The 19325-nt window shown below is 41.2% G+C and overlaps 3 protein-coding genes across 18 annotated transcripts in view; 2 read left to right on the top strand and 1 right to left on the bottom strand.

Moving 5' to 3' along the window:
• The first annotated feature begins 4451 nt into the window (after positions 1-4451).
• Positions 4452-7403, top strand: LOC117226201 (aminomethyltransferase, mitochondrial). Its single transcript, XM_033480324.2, has 5 exons — positions 4452-4857; positions 5634-5974; positions 6152-6471; positions 6538-6620; positions 6882-7403. Exons 1-5 carry the CDS (start codon positions 4590-4592, stop codon positions 7220-7222), a joined length of 1353 nt encoding a protein of 450 aa, XP_033336215.1. The 5' UTR covers positions 4452-4589; the 3' UTR covers positions 7223-7403.
• A 1045-nt stretch (positions 7404-8448) lies between these two features.
• Positions 8449-11333, top strand: Cox17 (Cytochrome c oxidase copper chaperone COX17). 2 transcript variants are annotated; one of them, XM_076525339.1, is made up of 3 exons: positions 8449-8669; positions 8768-8859; positions 11161-11333. In XM_076525339.1, the coding sequence occupies exons 1-2, from the start codon at positions 8554-8556 to the stop codon at positions 8850-8852; spliced, it is 201 nt and encodes a 66-aa protein (XP_076381454.1). In that variant the 5' UTR covers positions 8449-8553; the 3' UTR covers positions 8853-8859; positions 11161-11333. The 2 variants fall into 2 exon arrangements, with proteins under 2 accessions (XP_076381454.1, XP_076381453.1); XM_076525338.1 differs by lacking the exon at positions 11161-11333 and having other exon boundaries at positions 8768-8938.
• LOC117226197 (zinc finger-containing ubiquitin peptidase 1) overlaps positions 9092-19325 on the bottom strand; it is a 23265-nt gene continuing 13031 nt past the window's right edge. For 7 of the 15 annotated variants that reach the window (XM_076525331.1, XM_076525330.1, XM_076525329.1 and 4 more), the window contains 9 exons: positions 14761-18405; positions 13613-13849; positions 12732-12979; positions 12352-12655; positions 11852-12279; positions 11347-11749; positions 11148-11275; positions 10856-11079; positions 9092-10766 (listed from right to left, as the gene is read on the bottom strand). In XM_076525331.1, the coding sequence (XP_076381446.1) occupies positions 10722-10766; positions 10856-11079; positions 11148-11275; positions 11347-11749; positions 11852-12279; positions 12352-12655; positions 12732-12979; positions 13613-13818 (1986 nt within the window). In that variant the 5' untranslated portion in view covers positions 13819-13849; positions 14761-18405 and the 3' untranslated portion in view covers positions 9092-10721. The other 8 variants (XM_076525327.1, XM_076525328.1, XM_076525326.1 and 5 more) reach the window with 8 other exon arrangements.

The following is a 19325-nucleotide window of genomic DNA, read 5'->3' as shown; positions in this document are numbered from 1 at the left end:
AGAAGAAAAAAAAATTATTGTATCTATATTCGGAGGTGATCGATGATGTATTCGAGTCGTGATTATTATTATTATTATATATTATGATTATTGTGTATAGTTAAGGCGAAAATGGAATTTTAGACGAAATTATCGAACTCGAAGTATATAGGGAGAGCGAATAATAGTGAGAGTATAAGAGAGAGAGAGAGAACGGAAGAGAGAAATGCGAGCGAGATGAACGAGAATTGCGAGAGAATGCGAGAGTTGCGAGGAGAGAAAAATTTTTTCTTCACGGTGATTGCACACTGTTTAACGCAAAAAAAAAGAAAACAAAACAAAACAATTCAAGGATTAACCACACGTTGGCACAGGCAAACCAAAACAGAAACGTAAAAAACGGTTTTACAAAAATTGTCCCCCTCCCCTCGAGCAAAAAGCGACATTTTAAAAAAAACGTGAACAGCCGAAGTCATGGACAAAAGTACTATCGAGAGAGAGAACAGTTGAAGACGAATTAAACGATACCTCTTGGCCAAAAGAATATTATGGAAAGGAACGAGAAAGAACGGAATGGTAGAGAGCACATGCGACGATAAAATTAGAAAATCGAAAAATATAATAATATACATCAGGACGCTAATATTTCGGAGACAAATACGCAAAATTTCAGAGCAAATAGATATGAACAAGAAGAATCACGCGCATAGATTGACAACACAACAATAGCAGGCAATAGAGTTTGGGTTCGCTGGAATGATTTTCTTTTTCTTCCCGGTATACAATAGATCATTGCAATAGAGAAAACTTTTCGTGGAACATGTTGAAAGAAAAGAATCAAAAAGAAAAACAATAATGGAACAAACTGGAACATAAAAATTTTTGAAAACGACTCAATTCCTTGGTCTCTGTTCGTACACGACCGACCACAGTGGAGAAATAGCAAGTACTACACACATCACAATGCAAAAATTGTTAACAATATATCTATATATAAAGATATACATATATGTATGTATGTACGCGCGCGCATACGTACATCCGGTGCAAAATAGCGAAATAAATAAAGAGAAACCGTTGAAACCGATAAAAAAAAATAATGAAATAGAAACGCGAACGCGTACGCGATGTGCTTCCTCGTTCGTGGCAATGTCGCCCGATCAAACTTCCATTTCCGACGAACGCCCCCCGCCCCTGCCCCAGTCGTTATACTTCGAGGATACATCCGGTTTTAATTTTGATTCACCATACACCCCCTTCCCCCACGAGATACCATCAAATGCAAAATAAAACGTGATTCGAAACCAAAATGAAAGGGCGCATTGTCGCGTTCCAGGACGAGCAGAGGAGGAGAGGCGACATACGGAGGCAAAAGAGAACAAAAATTCTTTCAAGCATAAAATAGCAAAAAAATATGTTATATAAGAAGCTCAGGCAGAGGAATAGAATGAGAATAAGAACGGAAGAAAGAGAGAGAAAGAGAGAGAGGGAAAGAGAGCGAGAAGGAAAGGGAGAGATAGAGGGAGGAAGAGGCAGACGAGAGAGGGAAAATTCGAAGGGAAAAAATTGTTCAAAACGTGTAGGACGAACGCGACGAGAAATCGCGTAAAACGAGACAGTATACTTTCTTCCCCCGATCGCCGTTTCAAAATTTCTGGTTTCACAACCTCGCGATCGTGTAGGCGACTGTTCGTCGATTTTCGACGCTCTCGACACCGTGAACCAAAACACAAAAAATAATATAGCAATGTCCCTCGGTCGACGAATATTTCGGAACGTAATTCGTAACAGAATAGAATCCTACACAGAAAATTCAACTTACCCGGTTGCGGCACGTTGGATAATTGGCAGATTATAATCCCGGGAATATTTCGGCAGTGGAAAACTCGTGCAAAATTGATCAAAGTATCGAAGCCGTTGACCGGAGGGGCCCACAATGTCCTAGAGCCTTCAGTTTCCACCGTAGCAGATCCATTTTCCTCAAAGAGTGTCCCCCCGTTTTACTGCTACCCCCCGTCCCAACGCCCCGAGATCCCGCCCAGAACCCGAACCAGAACCTTTTCTTCATTTTCCGACAATCCCCACCCCCCGTGCACAGCTCACAGGTATCTTCCGCAATGGCAGCACGGCTTCCCAACCTTTCCAAATCCAGGAGAAAGCCATGATAACACCGCCATTTTTACCGTAAACAACCACCGAGAGCTCCCACAACCTCCTCCCCCCGCTCCCAAAACCCCCCCAAAAACATCCCTCCAGTAGAAAACCGATCAACCAATGTGAGTGAATGTGTAACGTGTCAACATAAAAGAGAGAAAACGTGTTTTTTGAAACAAGGCAAAAAAGCTATAGCGGATTTTTTTTCGAAGAGGATGAAAGCGCTAACGAGAGATACGAGCAAAAAGAAAAATAGCAGGAGAACAACAAAAGCGATAGCGATGATACGATCGAAGATCTCCGAGAAAAGCGAAGAAGCGTCGAGAGAAATAGAATAAATGGAACACCATAATTATGTATTTACGACCCGGAGGAAGAAAAAAAGAAATCGATCGATCGGAAGAGAGAGAGAGAGAGAGCGAGAGAGCGAGAGAGAGAGAGAGAGAGAGAGAGAGAAAGGGAGAGAGAGCATGAGAGAGTGAGAATGGTTAAAGAGAGAGAAATGGTTAAACGTTAAGAACACACACACACATTCGTCGGACTGTGTAGGGACATTTTGCATCAATTGCGTAAACACGAGACAGAGGGAAATAGTGTGCGTGTGTGTGAGAGAAAGAAAACGAATTCAAAAAGAAAAAAAATGAAGTCGAGAAACAAACAGAGAGAAAGGGAACGAGAGAATGCGAGTGTGGAAGAGAGTGTGAGCGCGAGAAAGAGAGAAAGAGAGAGAGAGAGAGAGAGAGAGAGAGAGAGATAGGTCAGAGGTGAGACTAAAAGGTGAAAAAAAATGCGAAAAGAAAAGCGCGAGCGAGAAGAATAAGACGACGGAAGCTAAAAGAACAAAAAAAAGTAATATGAATTACAAAATGTACGAACGAACAATTGATACTGTCTTCGTTTTTTAGGGTCGTTTCTCCGTTCGACACGCTACTATTACGAAAAAAAAAATATTGACGTTTGTCATTGGATTATTACCGACGACGATGAATTGTCATTATTAGTAAACGAAAAAAAACTATTGCTATTATTACGACGACGAATGATTATTATTATTATTATGATTATTAGTTATTATTATTAACATTTATTATTGACATTATTATCACGATTTATTATTGCGATGATGATTATTGCGATTATTACTATTATCTTTATTATTATTATTATTATTATTAATTATTATTAATATTATTATTACGTGGTACAATAAAAATTTAATAAGCATCCGATGTGTTTACAGTCTCGAGGCTTTTAACTACCTTTCTTCACCCTCATCCGCGATCCTTCTTCGCTCCATTGCCGTCGTTTATCGCTTCCTACTTAACGGCATGCTGACCCCACTTACGCACGAAAATAATGATAATTAACTATTCGTGGCGTCTGTCGTGCAAGAAAATATCTACTTATCGCCCCCGAGCTACACGTTATCGGTCACCCGTTGCAACACATAGTTGACGCCGAGTCTTTCGCGCACGAGACGCGTAAAGAGATTCATTAATTCGTTGGAAACTTTTCTGCTGGTGCCAAACCGTCTACGAACATCGGCCCCGTCTACTTTTTATCTTCAGACAAATCTAAGAGGCTGTATAGGAAAAGATGGACCAGATATAATGGTTACAGGAATCGCTTGTTCGTGGAAAGTCAATTGGAAATAATAAAAACAGATATATTCCGTGAAATCATTTATTCAATTAGCAAGTATATTGCAAGCTTATTCTATAATTTGTGTGTATGTGCAATTTTCTCGAGCCTTAATATCATTAGAATCTGTACGAAATGAAGAAGCCACAAAAGTCACAAAATCTTCAGTTTTATTATGTTCGCAGTACACCGTATTCTTAACAAATACACTTTCCATTCGCCAATTCACTTTGTGCATCCAACAAAAATTCACCGAGATACGTTCAACGTTAAATATATCAGAACGTGATTCAAAGAAGAATTATCAAATTGCATCACTGCGTTCATATTTCTCCTATCTCAATTTTTATCACACGAAGTATAAAAATGCAACAGAAATTCTTTAACACGAATCGTTCAAAAATTGCATTGTAATGAATGCATCAAATAAATGACCCACCATTGCTCCTAACGATTTGAACAAATATTAAAAGATCCGATTCAATCGTAAATAAAAAGAACGAAATCACCCCAGCACCGCAGAAACTAAAAATATCGTACACCATAAAAGATGATCGCGGGGACCAACTCGATCACTATACTCTGCTCACTATTCCATTTGAATATCTGGTCCAGATAGACTCCATCCAAAAGCAGGCCGATTCCGTCATTCCCGATCGAGCTAGCAACAGATCACGTTTGCGTCACGATTTTCGACAGTGAATGCGAGTCTGTGAACCATGCCAGCGGGGTCATCGTATGAGGGACGGTATATTCGATGAGCACCGGGACACATCACGAGACAGTGCGCGACGAAACGATCGCGAGAAAAGACGATGTTCCGTTTCGGTGCACGCGGGAGATCGGTTTGCCTGGAGTGCTTTGAGAAATGTTTGAGGAATCTGGCCGAGAGTGGCCGAGAATTCTCCGGACTAGCGATTAAAGGGGCAACCAGCCCGAAACAGGGCGCCTCGAGATGTTTGATCGATAGTTTCGAGCGATTGAATGGTAACGACGTTCGCTGCTCGTCGTCGTCGACGGCAGCGAAACCGGCGCCGGAGCCCAGGAAGACCTGTTTGTACGATCTTCACGTGGAACATCGAGGTAATGTGCCGTACTATCTAACAATTAAAAAAAGAAAAAACAGTCGAAATAGTCGCATCTTTTCCCTGGAAACGACTATTCAACCCTCCGCTAACAGCGTAACGACTCGCTAAGTCGCAAAACAAATTCCGTTTCTTCGTGGAGAAACTCTTTGCCTCGCGAGAAAATCGAAATATTTGGCTGAAGCGTCGCTTGTACATTGAATCGGAAACTGTAGCGAGTGCCTCGGAATTTTTCCGGATTTTTTGAAAGCCTAAAACGATGAGAATTCACGAGATGAACGTCTATTGCGCGGATCGCGTTAGTCAGACCGAGCAGAGATTTTGCAACCCTTGCAGTGGGATAATTACTTCAGAAAGTGGAATTTATCGTTGGCTGCAGTTGCATTCAACGAGCACGAAATGCAACTTTGTTTTAGCTGCGTAGAATATCTTCAAAGTGCAAATTGTAGTCTTGATACGTTTAGTCTTCGTTCGTTGTTCGGATGAAAATTCGCTTATTTCCTGTTTTGTGTAGATCGTGAAACGTTGCGTATCTCTGCGATTTTGTTTATGATTTGATACGTTTCTACAAGTTCTATTAGTCATCTAGTTCTAGCGGCAGAGAGAATTATTGCGAATAAGCAACTAATCTAATACGCGAAAGTTTGAAAGCAAAATAAATGAAGACTGTATTAAAACATCTAATATGCCTAGCCACCCCATTCTGAGAACTGATAGAGCCGTTGGTTGACACAGTGAAATAAATTCGTTGGTGTCTAAATCACTCTTCTTCAGGTAAAATAGTCAACTTTTCGGGATGGCTGCTGCCAGTTCAATATCAAGAGGCGATAGCAGCGTCCCATCAACACACCAGAACGTTCGCGTCGATGTTCGACGTGGGCCACATGATGCAGACTAAAGTCTCAGGAGCGAGCGCCACTGATTTTCTCGAATCTTTGACCACCAGTGATCTGAAGAAGCTGAAGAAGGGTAGCGCGGTGCTAACAGTGTTCACTAACGACAACGGAGGCATTTTAGACGACCTGATCATCACCAAGGATGACGATGACAAGTACTTTGTGGTGTCCAATGCTGGCAGAAGGGAGGACGACTCGTATTTACTGTGCCGGAAGCAGGTACGAAATATTCAAAGAGAATTTAACCAAATCTCAACCCTTCGAGGGCGAATATCGACGTATTCATGGCACAATTTAACAAAACCATTATTTAAATCTTGGATGCATAATTTAATAGCTCACTAAATAAAGTGTTCTTAAAAAAGCAACATTGTCAAACGGATGTCCTAATTGCAGGAAGACTTCAAATCCCAAGGGAAATCGGTGAATCTAGAATTTCTAGATCCCTTGGAGCAAGGTTTGGTGGCCTTGCAAGGCCCAACAGCAGCGACCGTTCTCCAGCGCTACGTGAACATCGATTTGAAAGAGTTTAGATTCATGAATAGCGTAGAAACCGAGATATTTGGAAGTCGGGTTAGAGTATCTCGTTGTGGGTACACAGGGGAAGATGGATTCGAGATATCCATGCCAGCGAAGATCTCGAACAGCGTGGTTCAGAGACTCTTGGAAACGTCTGATACGAAGCTAGCTGGTCTAGGAGCTAGAGATACCTTGAGGTAACACGTGTGTCCTGGATAGATTATTAAGAAACGATCGTCTTATGAATTATGCAATTTTTCCAGGCTGGAAGCTGGTCTCTGCTTGTACGGTCACGATATCGACGAGGAAACTACCCCTGTCGAAGCTGGGCTAACTTGGCTAGTAGGTCGGTAGAAAATACAGTGGGTCACGAGTGATACGTTCGAAAGTTTAATTCTTAGCACGATTTCCATTAATAAGGGGATGAAAAATGAAAAATATAAATATAACCTACTACTTCTCGATGTTGAATTTTAAGAAAATTACGAAATAATCTGGCTCTAAAAAAAATAGAGACCAGTAACGAGAAATTGTTGAAAAAATGTTATTTCGTTTTGAAAGGTGTACGAATACTTGCTATGATTCGGGACCGATGATTATGTTTCAGCTAAAAGAAGAAGGGCGGAGATGAACTTCCCCGGTGCCCAAAATATAATATCACAGATCAAATCAGGGCCCAGCAAGAAAAGAATCGGTCTCATATTGGGACAAGGACCACCAGCCAGAGAAGGGGCGGCTATTTTGACACCGGAAGGTGAACGCGTTGGTAAAGTGACATCCGGTAGTCCGAGCCCAACCCTTGGACGACACATAGCGATGGGGTATGTGCCTCCGGATTTAGCTCATTCCGGCGGAGGAGTGTTAGTCGAAGTTAGGGGGAAAACATACAAAGCTACTGTGACAAAGATGCCTTTTGTCAAGACAAACTATTACAATACAGCTAAATAATTCATTTACATTTGTGTAGCGTCTAGAAAATTGTTGAGAACGGAGTACAAAATTCATTATATATTTTAACGATACCTATAAGAAAACAGCGCAATTGTGTTTATAGTACTTTCAAGATTTGCTTCATGACAATGTATAAATTTGTATATACATAATATAAAATAGTATTTATGTATAATAATTGGTAGAACTTTTTAATATCGGAGTCCCTGTAATTTATAATATTAAATATTAAAATTAAAAAATGTTAAATTAAAAAGAAACAATGTTTTATGATGAAATTTGTCTAGTGCACTATAATGATGCTTATGCTGCATAGGCTGAAGCTTCAAGAACTTGATCTATCACTAAAATTATTTTTTTAACTTATAAAAGTTTGATTACTATTACACTGTGCTGATTATTAATATTTACTGTGCGATAATAAAGGCCGTAGGTTATATTTATATGAGAGCGGGAACATTTGAATCTCGCGCCATTCTTTGAAAGGGTAAGAACAGGTAAGCGACTTGAACTGAACTGGTAGCCTAATTGTCATTACTGATAGAGATAATTAGCACTGTAAGTGTGTTTCAACTAAATCTGGTAATCAAATTTATAATTTAATTCACATGTTCCCATGAACAACCCGTATCAAACATCGCGATACAATAGGAACCGAATCTCTAGAGTAATACATAAACATTTTGAGATTGACTCAAAGAAGTCGCAACTTTGATAAAAGAAAAACGTAAACATTCAACTGCAATAAACACTTACCAGTAACAGTAAATCAGATTTCACGGCTCCTGGTCGAAAATACGATGTAATTTACGTTTTGCGTCATACTTGATGTCCTCACAAAACGCTGGCACACAAAACACATTTTGCAATACATTAGTCACAACTAACTAAATTTTCAACTACAAAATGAATTGCACACAATTAATTATTAGCTACGACTATTATTTAAGTATAAACACCTCTAATTATAACGATTATTTAAACAAAACTGAAGAGAACGACTTGAATGTTCGAAAACTAATAATGATGCTAGCGCCACTAGCGGTAGATCATGGAACTACATAAGGACCTCCGTACAGCGCCAATTGACGTAGTGACAAAACGCTCAAACTGTTGGCCAAAAGTACTGATAGTTGTCAGCAGAAGATGTCATTAGCGACAAAATTCTAGAATTTCATATCGACGCCACTGGCGGTAGATTATGGAACAAGGGGCACCTCGTTCGTGGTAGAAGCCAGTATAACCTGAACTGAGTTAAAGCGGTGTGGTTGTATAGCTGATGTAATCTAATTGTATATTGTAGAAAAATCATTTTCCATAGAATAACAATGGGTAATTCTAGTCAAAAACCAGCTGAAGTACAAGCCACAAAAGCAGAAAAATCCGATAAACCATTGAAACCTTGTTGTGCTTGTCCTGAAACAAAGAAAATCAGAGATGAATGGTATGAACATGATTGAAAACTTCAACTGTTTCTCAACCTTCTTAATTGTTTCTCTCGTTAATTGTATATTTATTAACTTTAAATATTGAATTTTTCAGCATTATTACTAAAGGCGAAGAGAATTGTAAACATTTGATAGAGGCACATAAAGCATGTATGCGAACTCTGGGATTTAATATATAAGTAAATGGTAAAATTTTAATAAAAGATAAAATATTTAAATGACTTTCTGTGATTAATGTAGTACTTATAAAAGTGAAAAGTATGTACTTTGATTTTCTCATTTAATTAATCCAGTATTTCATTTGCACCAAACCTATAGAGCTTATTCTATATTTTTTGAAAACCAATGCAAATGAAAAAGTTTAATATGATAAACTAATGTGACTGTTGTAAAAGAGTGGTAAATAATCAGTCATGCATTGGGAATTCTAACAAAGCATATATTTTAATTTGACATATGGTTAATACGAAGTTTTTTTTTTACACTTGCGCAACAATTCCACAGCTTGATTTGCCTGAACACTCCAAAATGATGAACATATTCTTAATTTGCATACATCAAAATCCAATACAGGCATTAATTATCTTATATCTTTGCTGTCAGTCGTAATTATTGCATCTGGTCCTACTGAGCAGAAAGACAAATTTTTCTTCAGATTAATGCATAAGTTATTAAAGCTATAAAATCATAATATAACATTTTCATAATGAAGTATGTCAAACTTTTCGATGGTCTCAAATATTTTCAACTATAATAAATAGATCTTATATAATATACAATATATATCAGTACAATTTATCAGATATAATAAATATAATAATGATGATAATAATAATAATAATCATTTACTCAATTACAACTCTTTCAAATTCATAAGTAACAAGTAAATGGACTGTAGTTACTTCCTTCTTTCGGTCACAGCATTGCATTAAACTTACAAGCTAATGTACGGGTAGCCTTAAATTAATTGAATAATTAAATAGAATATGTATAATTAGTATGAAAGTAGTTGTACTTTATGTATGAGTGAGTGAAATGTAATAGTAACGAAGACTGTGCAAATATGTGTTTATGTATATATAGATAAACATATATTCAATATATAGAAATACATTATCCATTTTTGTAGACACCCCAGAAATATGTAAAAGCAACAAATAACGAAAATATATATCAGAGAATAACTTTTTTGCTTGTAACAATATATAAAAGTCTCATCGTAGTGCGCGTCGTATTTTTGTTATTGGTATTTCCATTTTATTGACTAAAAATTGACAACATTTTGACAACAAAGTTTATTAAAAATGTAGAGTACAGGTGAGAGAAGGTAAGCGCGGACAATGTTGCTTTCTGCAATGTATCGACATTATGGAGTGCCTTCAAAAATATTTATAATCGGTGATTGATTAGCGTAAAATCGATAACAGCATCACAGCTACGAAAGAGTCTTGATTCCCAAGCTCTGCCATGGCTTTTTTCGCTGATGCAACCGACTGGCATAGGACGATTGGTCGACTAAAACTTAGCACAGCCCGTTCGGTGCGACGAAAATTGAGCAGAACATTGTGGACAAGAAATGGCGATCGAATCAACTCTATCCGTTAGATACTTCGTCACTGAAACTTTCCTTTTTTTTCTCAAGCACACATCATAATATAGTATTTCCGGAGCTGAGCATGGACTTAAAAAGAAAAAGATCAATACGCGCGACATTTAGACACACTTGTTTCTTTAGAAATTACAACTTTTGCGGCTTCGTTTTGTTTTTCCTCTGATTCGCGATTGAATTATTCAGCTCCAAAACTCTGAACCGCGACGCAGGCTTAGATTATACACAATTCGTGGAGCCAGTCGATTTCTGACGGCTAAGAGATGCAAGAATATATCGTTTAAATAATATTTTTGCAACTACTACGGTGGAGCAAATTCTCTTAATGATAAAACCTAGAACATTGCGGTCACGTAACTTTAAGGATACCGGACAAAATTGGTTTGAGGCAGTCTATCATCTTTCCACAAAATTTAACTCCTTTTTGGGTCAGCAAATCTCACCTATCTTGGGGCACGCGGATCAAACGTAATACTTTGCTTTGCTGAAAAACGTCCAAACATTGTGCTTTTATTATACGATCGGTTGCACGTGTGTTTAATATGTAGAAAGAACGTGGTAAATTTTCCTCACTTGATACTCTAATTCGGTTTCCATGATACCGGTCACTGCAACGACCTGATACTGCCTCGCTTTCATCGCGGCAATCGATTTTCGTACCAAACGCATTGCACCTAGTGCGCTACTTGTACTATTAAACTGTGCCATTTGTGCTGGATTATGGCTTGGATCGAGTACTAACATTGTTATTGAACCATCTCTTAATTGTTCTACTCCTATTATTGTTCTACTATGTCCTGCAAATAGAGATTCAATTTTAGAATCGATGCAAAACAATTACTCTACTATCTTAATGAATATTTACCTTGATGTTGTAGGTAAAGAGGTGGTTTGAAATCGTCACACCGCTGAAAATATTGTAAAACCCAATGAAACATTTCTGGATGTCCACCATCAGCATTGGTTGGTCTATAAAAATCTACCAGCTGACACCTGTTCATTGTAGCCCATTATTAGGTAATAAATATACCCCAAGAACAAACAGTAGAAATTCGAATACATACTTTATTCTCAAGCTAGATAACAATATAACGACTTCTGTGGGACCAATCCATTTCCTAGTGTTGACCAATTTACCGCCTAGTTGTTCTGCTCCTTGAGTATCAAAACCCTGAGCCCAAGCAAATTCTATCATTTTTTGAAGTCTGGAGATAGACGGTATAGAACTTCGGAGTGGATTTTTAGTGGAGCTACCGCTACCCAGACCAGAACTCCATGCTTTATAAACTAACTCATTATACCCTGTATGTTGTAAAAGCGACGAAATTAACATTTGTAAATTTCTATATCCACATCCCCAGCCCTTGTCTCCGTAAGTAGTGGCGTAATGATCTACAGTGGAACACATCCAGGTACTCAACACGTTGCTACATGCTTGACTCACGGCTCGTATTTTTGAGACCAGTCCTATGGAATATTGGAACAATATTAGTATAATGAAATGAGTATAGAAATTTATGAGATATTTTGATACTAAGAAATAATAATTTTGAGTGAAATTAATATTACCACGTGTGCAGGAGCTGCCGTCGTCAATGCCACTACTTTCGGCTACTCTAAGTTCACTCTGCCTTTCATAATAATCAGCGATCGTCATTTCACCCGAATATACAGCCCGCTGCATATTAGTGACACTCTGTTCTCTAAAATTGCCCTGATTGTCCATTCCATACTGCGCTCTCAACATTTCAAATTCTCGTTGTTCTCGCAATTTTCTAACTTCCTTCTCACGCCTTTCCATGTCCTTTGCCAACAGTCTGTCAGTGGACAAGTCTGGGGTTATGGGAGATGGAGTACCTTTTTTGCTAAAATGCTCTTCGATGTGCACAGTCAGCTCATCATTGCTTTTAAATGAAGTACTAAAACAAACTGGACAGGCTGGAGTGTCACTGCCAACGGTTGCCAAATCTGATTGTGAAGCTGCACCATTTGCAGGGCTGTATAAAAAGATATATTTTATAGTACAATTCTGTGTTGGTGGTGGTACAGATGTTTAGATTTAGATATACCTCAAAATATCTTTGTGTTCTATGTTCACATGTAGCTCAAGATCAGAAGAGTTGGGGAATGAAGTGATACACAGAGGGCAGTTGAAAACACCATCTCGAGATGGTGGAGATTCGGGTGGAAAGGACGGTGAAGTGAGATCAAAATGTTGCCGATTGATATGCTCTTCTAGCCTTAATGGACTATCAGAACTGTAGGGGCACATAGGGCACTCTTGAACTGGAAGTTTTGGTGTAGCATGAGAACGCAGCTGCAAATTTAGGCCTGAACGTAATGGAGAACCATGACCAGCCGCACCTTCTACCACTGGAATAAAATTTTTGGTCATTTTACATACCCTTTGGTATAAATGTATATAACATGTTATTTAACTTCTTGATACCATTATTGACATTCCCAGTGTTGTTATTGTTATTATTATTATTCACATTAGAACTAGAATGATGTGGTTCTGACTTCGATGGTTCTGGTTGTGGTTTAACACGTAGACTGGATGAGCTGCCCCAGCCATTTTGTAAAAGAAGTGGACGTAGAGACATGGATGGTGAAGGACCACGGCACTCATCATGTCTGTGGTCATCCACTAATGAGTCATCATCAATGAATGCCATCATGTCATTTTCTGGGGTGCTGCAACAGGAAGTAAATATTATTAAACATATACATTTGAAAAATTTTTTATATGTATACAGATAATTGTGAAAAACATTACTTTTTATCAACATTACTTAAATTTAAAGAATTTTCTACTTCTTCATCTTTATCGATTATCATTTTTCTAGATTCTGTTAATCTACAATTATGTACTTTTAGTCAGATTATGATAGTTACATATATATATTGACAGTTTTATTCTTGTGTTTGTAGTCACAAGTAATTATTATTTGTTATTTAATGAATAAAATTAATTTCTCCTTAACATAATAATAGTAAGTGCTTAGTTAAGTAAATTCAGAATTAATTAGAGATTTAATATAAAAGCATTGGAAGATTGAACACGAGTTAAAAAGAAAATGTACTATTTCATAATGCAACTATGATTAATTTCTATACACTCAAAAGCAACACGTTTATTCCAATAAAAATATCTTCTGATTTTCAGTCACGAATAACAACATCCCCATTAAGGTACAAAGTAAGCGACATCTAAGACATCTTTGCCGCCATTTTCCAGATGGACGTTACGATTTAAATTGCTGATTACGATGCCGACAAAACACCTGAAAGAAAACTCGTTCAAACAGCTAACAGATTCGGCTATACCTCGGTGTTAAGTAGTCCAAATGAGCACTGTTAACGTGCACCAACATTTCCGTGGGCGAGATTTCGCCGAGGTCGCAAAAGGGGCAGTTTGCGGCTCCTTGAAGATGATAAAACACCATGTGTGACCTCATCTCCTCGTCGTTGAAGCCCTCGAGGCCGCAGATCTCGCACGTGTAATTCATTTCAGGTGGTTTGCTGGCCGCCATTTTTCTCGCGTGCAATCAACACTCGGCCTATCTATAATGAGAACGGAAATGCACATTATTAGATTTGCACATGCACCGGAACGCGATAATCCAATCAAGACGAGACCGTGCCTCGCGGGGGATGAGAGCCTCCCCAACACCGGAGGATCAATTAGAAATCTTTCGAATCTACATGGTCAACGGCATCACAGTCCGCAAGAGGAGAACGATGCTTGATCACTCGCGTGCAGTTTGCACCCTTCGGAGGAGCGCAGACGGGGAGGCCAGCTGACCAAAACGAGGCGACTCGCACGGGTGCATTGGGAACGCACCGCCGTGTATTTTGCCCGAAGAATCGATAATTGAATTCAGGGTCGCGTGCAGGCGTCCGCGATTGCCACCCTTAAGCGGTTCTCGCGTGCGATTCACGAGAACGTATCAACAGAGCAGCAAGAGGAACGCAACACGGATCGTTTCCGGATGCATCGTACCAAGAGCGACATCAGCAATGTTACGAGCCAAAGCGACGCGACCCTCTCACCTCCTCAGACTGGCCGTGCTGCGATCGCGAGACAATCAATGCGACCCCGACGACGCGGATCTCATTATTATTTTTCCTCCGTCGGGGAGCTTCGATCGGAGGGACCGCGACGACGATGGCGACGTCGACGACGAGCACGGCACCACCGAAACCAGGGGCGGCAGCAGCGTTATGCAGCCGCGTGTGCACTCTCGTTCGCGTCCCCGTCGACGAGGAGGTCGCGTGCCTTCTCACTTCGTAGTCCTCGGGGAAACTAGGCCATGCAACGGACTCTCGCAAGAGGAACCGAGTGCACACACGTCGAGTTGCTGGGTTGGGTTGACCCATTTAGAAAAGCCGTGCACTCTCTCGACGCTCGCGTTTTCTCTCTCGAGCCGTCTCTCGCCGAAGCATAGACACGGTCGGCGGACCCTGCCACTCACCGGATTATGTATCAAATTCTCTCCGGCTCTTCGTAAAGGCCACCTTCCGGGGCCAGAGGTCTCGTGTTTTCGGCGACACTGTGTTCCCTAGCCAGAAGACACGGCAAGGCGTCCGTGCAGGCCCGGCTGCCTAACACGGCGCCTCGTTTGCCTCCATATGGACAGCGCCAATCCACCCCAACACTTTCGTGGAAAGAGTTTCCCGTTCCGCCACCCCACTGTGTCGACCCGCCACCACTCGTCTACACGGCTGTTAGGAGGGTTGCGCGAACACGGCGGACCTTGCCGAAGGCGCTACCGTCGCCCCACGATCTTTCGAACCGTCTGAGCTGGACAAAACCCAAATTCTTTCCTAAATCCCACAAAATCCAACAATCGTCGTACATTTCTTTTTACGCAACTTCTCGTATCAAGCTACAATGCTATCTTGTAGTTTATTGATTTTTTTTACCACTTCATGGTCCCTTTAACGCTGGAACTACCGGACGTGATGAAGCGACTGATTTCTGATTATTTCTTTTACAGTCGTTGATATTTTCGAAATGTTTCTACGTGACATCTTTTTACTAACTTCTTTGGTCAAACTATAAGTCATACGAAGAGCGTGTAAATCCAATTTTATCAAATGCGGTGGTCACGTTTCCGGCTCAGTAGTTCTTCTGTTAATGGTATTCTTTATATGTAGACTGCGGATTTTATGCATTTTTATCAGACAATTGAATAAATAAATTACAGATAGAGATTGCTATTTATAATAATGCAAGATACAAACATATTCATTTTTACATTACATTGTTGCATTATATTTCTTGTAGATAGTAACAGACTATTTTTATTTTATGCAAAAATTTGCGGTCTAAATATAATAAATTCATTCTTTTATAGCAACTGGTAGATCTAATCTGAAGTATTGCTATTCATCTCGCGGGGCATACTTTTCTGATCAATTAGCATGTACCATTCAAAACATTGTGCATCGTTTGCAACCCTCTGCGCCCGGCCTGGAGCTTGCAGCTTTTTGTCCGCCGGTTTTCCGTTTGACTTCACCTGCGACCCTTCATCACGAACGATTGGCGCCAGAAGGGTGACGGTGGCTTATAACGCGAATCTTTTACGGGACTCTTGACCCCAAACAGTTTCATGAAACTCTACCCTTTCTGTTCCCCGAAGAAAAATCCGGCGCGAACTTGATTAGATCTGTAGACGGGAGTCTCTCGGCGTGCTAGGCGAAGCGAATTTTCAACGGAGAACAAATGCCGCATATATCAGCCTGGGATGACAATGCGCTCAATGGAGGCACCTTTAGAGCGCAGGCTCGTGATATTTGAATCTTATTTATGAGTGTCGGCGCGAGTTTCCGGGTTACCGAGGCCGCCTTTTCTGGCGTTTACGCGTTGCTAACAGGCCGACCATATAAACACCGTCCGTGAGGGGTAGCCAGGCACCGTGGCGGCCGGCTAAAACGCGATTGAAGCTATCGGGAATCTCGAACGGCGTTGGCCGAAGCCTGTGATTAAGGAAATTCGCTTTAATCGCCGTGGAACGCGCGAGGACCGTCATCATTTTCACAGAGTATCGCCGATCGTCTTTGTCACGCGCTGACCTTTCCAAGCGGAACGTTTTCTCTCGTCGCGCACCGCTTTCGAACGATAGCTAAGTACTCAAACAAACAAAAACAAAAGTTAACAATCGGTTCTGGACCAGCGTGCGCCGCCGCGCAGTGACTTCGTGGAAAATCCTTCTCTAACGTCTAATTTTTCAAGGCGCGTTTATCGCCGCCTCGTTGCGTCCCAATTTCGCTCATTGCGTTCCCATTGTCCTCGTACAAAAGCAGTTTTCCATAATGACAAGTCGGCGAGCACGAGCAGCATCGACTGCATTATCCAAATTGCAGAACGTGGAGAGCATCGATGCGGGCTAATCTGTTCTCGTTGCGGTGACCGTATGTGTGAGTCACTCCTCATCGATTGGCCCGATGTGCCCTGCTTCCGGCAGAGCGAATCGCGAGGATTTTCTTCGTTACAGCAGAACGCTTTAGCAAAAATTAAACCGCTCCGGCAAGCGGCATTAGAGGAAATTCTCGTTCCTGTGGAGACTGCTTTGATTTTTTTGTTCAGAGTATCCTGAGCAGGTGTCGATCTTTGATCTCGGGCGATAAAATCTTACAACGTCCTGTCTGTTGCTCGGCTCAAGCACTGGTCGCGCGTGCAAAACCACGTTGAAACGATACAGAACAAGATTCTTTAGTCTCGGTGTGATCGTTTTAATGCAGAAGCCTCGAGAAAGTAACTTCTCTACTCGAAGTTAGTTTTCTATTCGAGCACAGATTTACAATGGAGAAAAATGATCGAAACAAAAGCTAAATTCACGGGTGTGAAAACAGAGACTCCGCTCTTTAAAATGAGCACAAACAGAATGTCGTGAGAAACTCGTACATAAAGTCGCAGGAGTTCAAAGATCGACAAGTCGGTTGACGATTTCACCGGTGATTTTTGTTATAGCGTTCCCCTCGGTGCCGTAAGTCCCAGAAAAATTGGAAACTACGGTGTGCATAGTCTTAGCGAGCAGGGTGGAATGTAACGGGGAAGGCGGAGGCGGACATTGCGAATGCAGATCGCGGTTGACAAAGGACATTCCGCTGGCACGATGCAGTCGCGCGACAAATTTACGCGAGAAACTCGATTTCCCGCGCTGCATGCGCTATGGAGGCTGTCTACGAGCCTGGCTCTCGATTTTTGCCGCTGTTCGACGCCGGTTCATTGACATGCAGCCGACGATTGACGGAGGATGCGACGTCCACAGAACTATTTGGTCTTTCCCCTTGCTCGCGCTGGCTCTCCTCCTCCGTCCCCTTCGCTCGGAGGGTGCGTGAGGCAAATACGTGAACCGTACATGCATAGAAAGTAAATCGCCATCGAATTTATATTAACGACGTCCACTCGTTGCTCTAACACAATAGAAATCCTCCAAACTTCGAATGGAATCGCCGATACCGATCCGCTCGATCTGGAAAACACAGAGACATTATTATCCTGTCGCTACAATATCGTACATCGATTCATAACTCTTGGCACAATCGTTCTTTCTGCATGCAATAAAGTGCCTCGCACTCTCCAATGTTTGGCAAACGCAATCACAAAAGTATAAATTCAATATTTTCGTTACTTTCGTCCGGGAAAATTACCAAAGATTTAATGTGAAAGGAAATCACTCTTGCGTTTCACGACTTCGAGGATCGAAGGACAAGATTATAGTTTCTACATGCAACCACGTTTACGATCCTCTCCAATGACCGACAAACGCGTCCACGAAGTCTGAAAGCCGTACGATCATGATTTTTCCTGTGGAAAAATTTGCAAAATCAAAACGGGAGAAGAAGGGTTTGTTTCTACTCTTCTTCGTTCCTGCGTTCTTCGGCAACTGGAGACGAGCCATCGGGGAAAATCAGAGTTTCTATTGTTGGAATTTTGATCGCCAGATGCAGACAACGCCGATCGCTTGAACGGTGCCCTCCTCCGGATAATTAATAACCATTGTGACTACTTAAGTGAGTTAAGCCGGGTCGAGCGAAGTCCGCGCGGCGAAGCCTGCGACGAGATCTGGTCGCGTTGAAAATCATCCCGGTGCTTCCAGCGGAACAGCTATCTAAACACAGAAAAATGTTCGAGTAGTCGCGTGACTGGAAGATAAGTAGGTATGGTTTATTGCACGTTAATCGCGCGCGAAACGCGGACGATAGTTCAACCGGTGACGATCGAGCATCGCCCAGAGGTAATTCGAGTTCAGCGTGGCCGTACAATGTTCCCGTGTACCTCGACGAATGTCTTTGTTAATGTCAAAGGTCCGCTCGGGCTCGTAGGCATCACGGGATCGCGCCATCAACCGTTCATTTTGCAAATTAGTCGTGCGAGCACCGCGTGTTACATTAATAATGGTCTTTATGGTGTGCACAGAGATAGATAGATAGAGGAGGATACAGAGAATGAGGGAGAAAGAGAGAGAGAGAGAGAGAGACTCCGATGCTGATGCAGCCTGAACCGGTACACATTTGCAGGAAACTTTGAACGTATTTATCGACGTTCAACTAGAAACTGGTTCCTCCATCGCGGCTATTTTCTCCGCCTTCGTAATGAATTTTCACACGGAGCTTTTGCGCTTTTCGCCGTCAAGACCAATCGGAATAATGATTGCACAACGGCTAGCATCGTGCAATTATATCGACGATGAAATTGTTATCGGAGCCGTCGGTTGATTGCGCGGACTTGACTTGCGCACATCTGTGTTGGAATAACGGGGTTAGTCTGAAGAGATGAAGAAAGGGGAGACGATCTTCATGGGACGACGTCGCGAAGATTGGCTGGGTAAATTAACGAATCGTGTACAACAAATTGGAGATAAATTCATTGTGGTATTCAGAGGGGAAAGAGTTTCCCCGGTATGCAAATGATCCAGTCAACGCAGAAATTTGCATTTCAAAAGCTCTTTTTGTAGCAGGTGCACTTTTCTGTTGATCTCAATTGACCTCCTGCTGATCTTGATGTTCTCTGATCTTCCAACGCTTGCAT

Source organism: Megalopta genalis, chromosome 11 (assembly GCF_051020955.1).
Source record: "Megalopta genalis isolate 19385.01 chromosome 11, iyMegGena1_principal, whole genome shotgun sequence".
Lineage (NCBI taxonomy): Eukaryota > Metazoa > Arthropoda > Insecta > Hymenoptera > Halictidae > Megalopta > Megalopta genalis.
The sequence above is the reverse complement of the archived record's forward strand: the minus strand, read 5'-3'. Positions and strand labels throughout refer to the sequence as shown.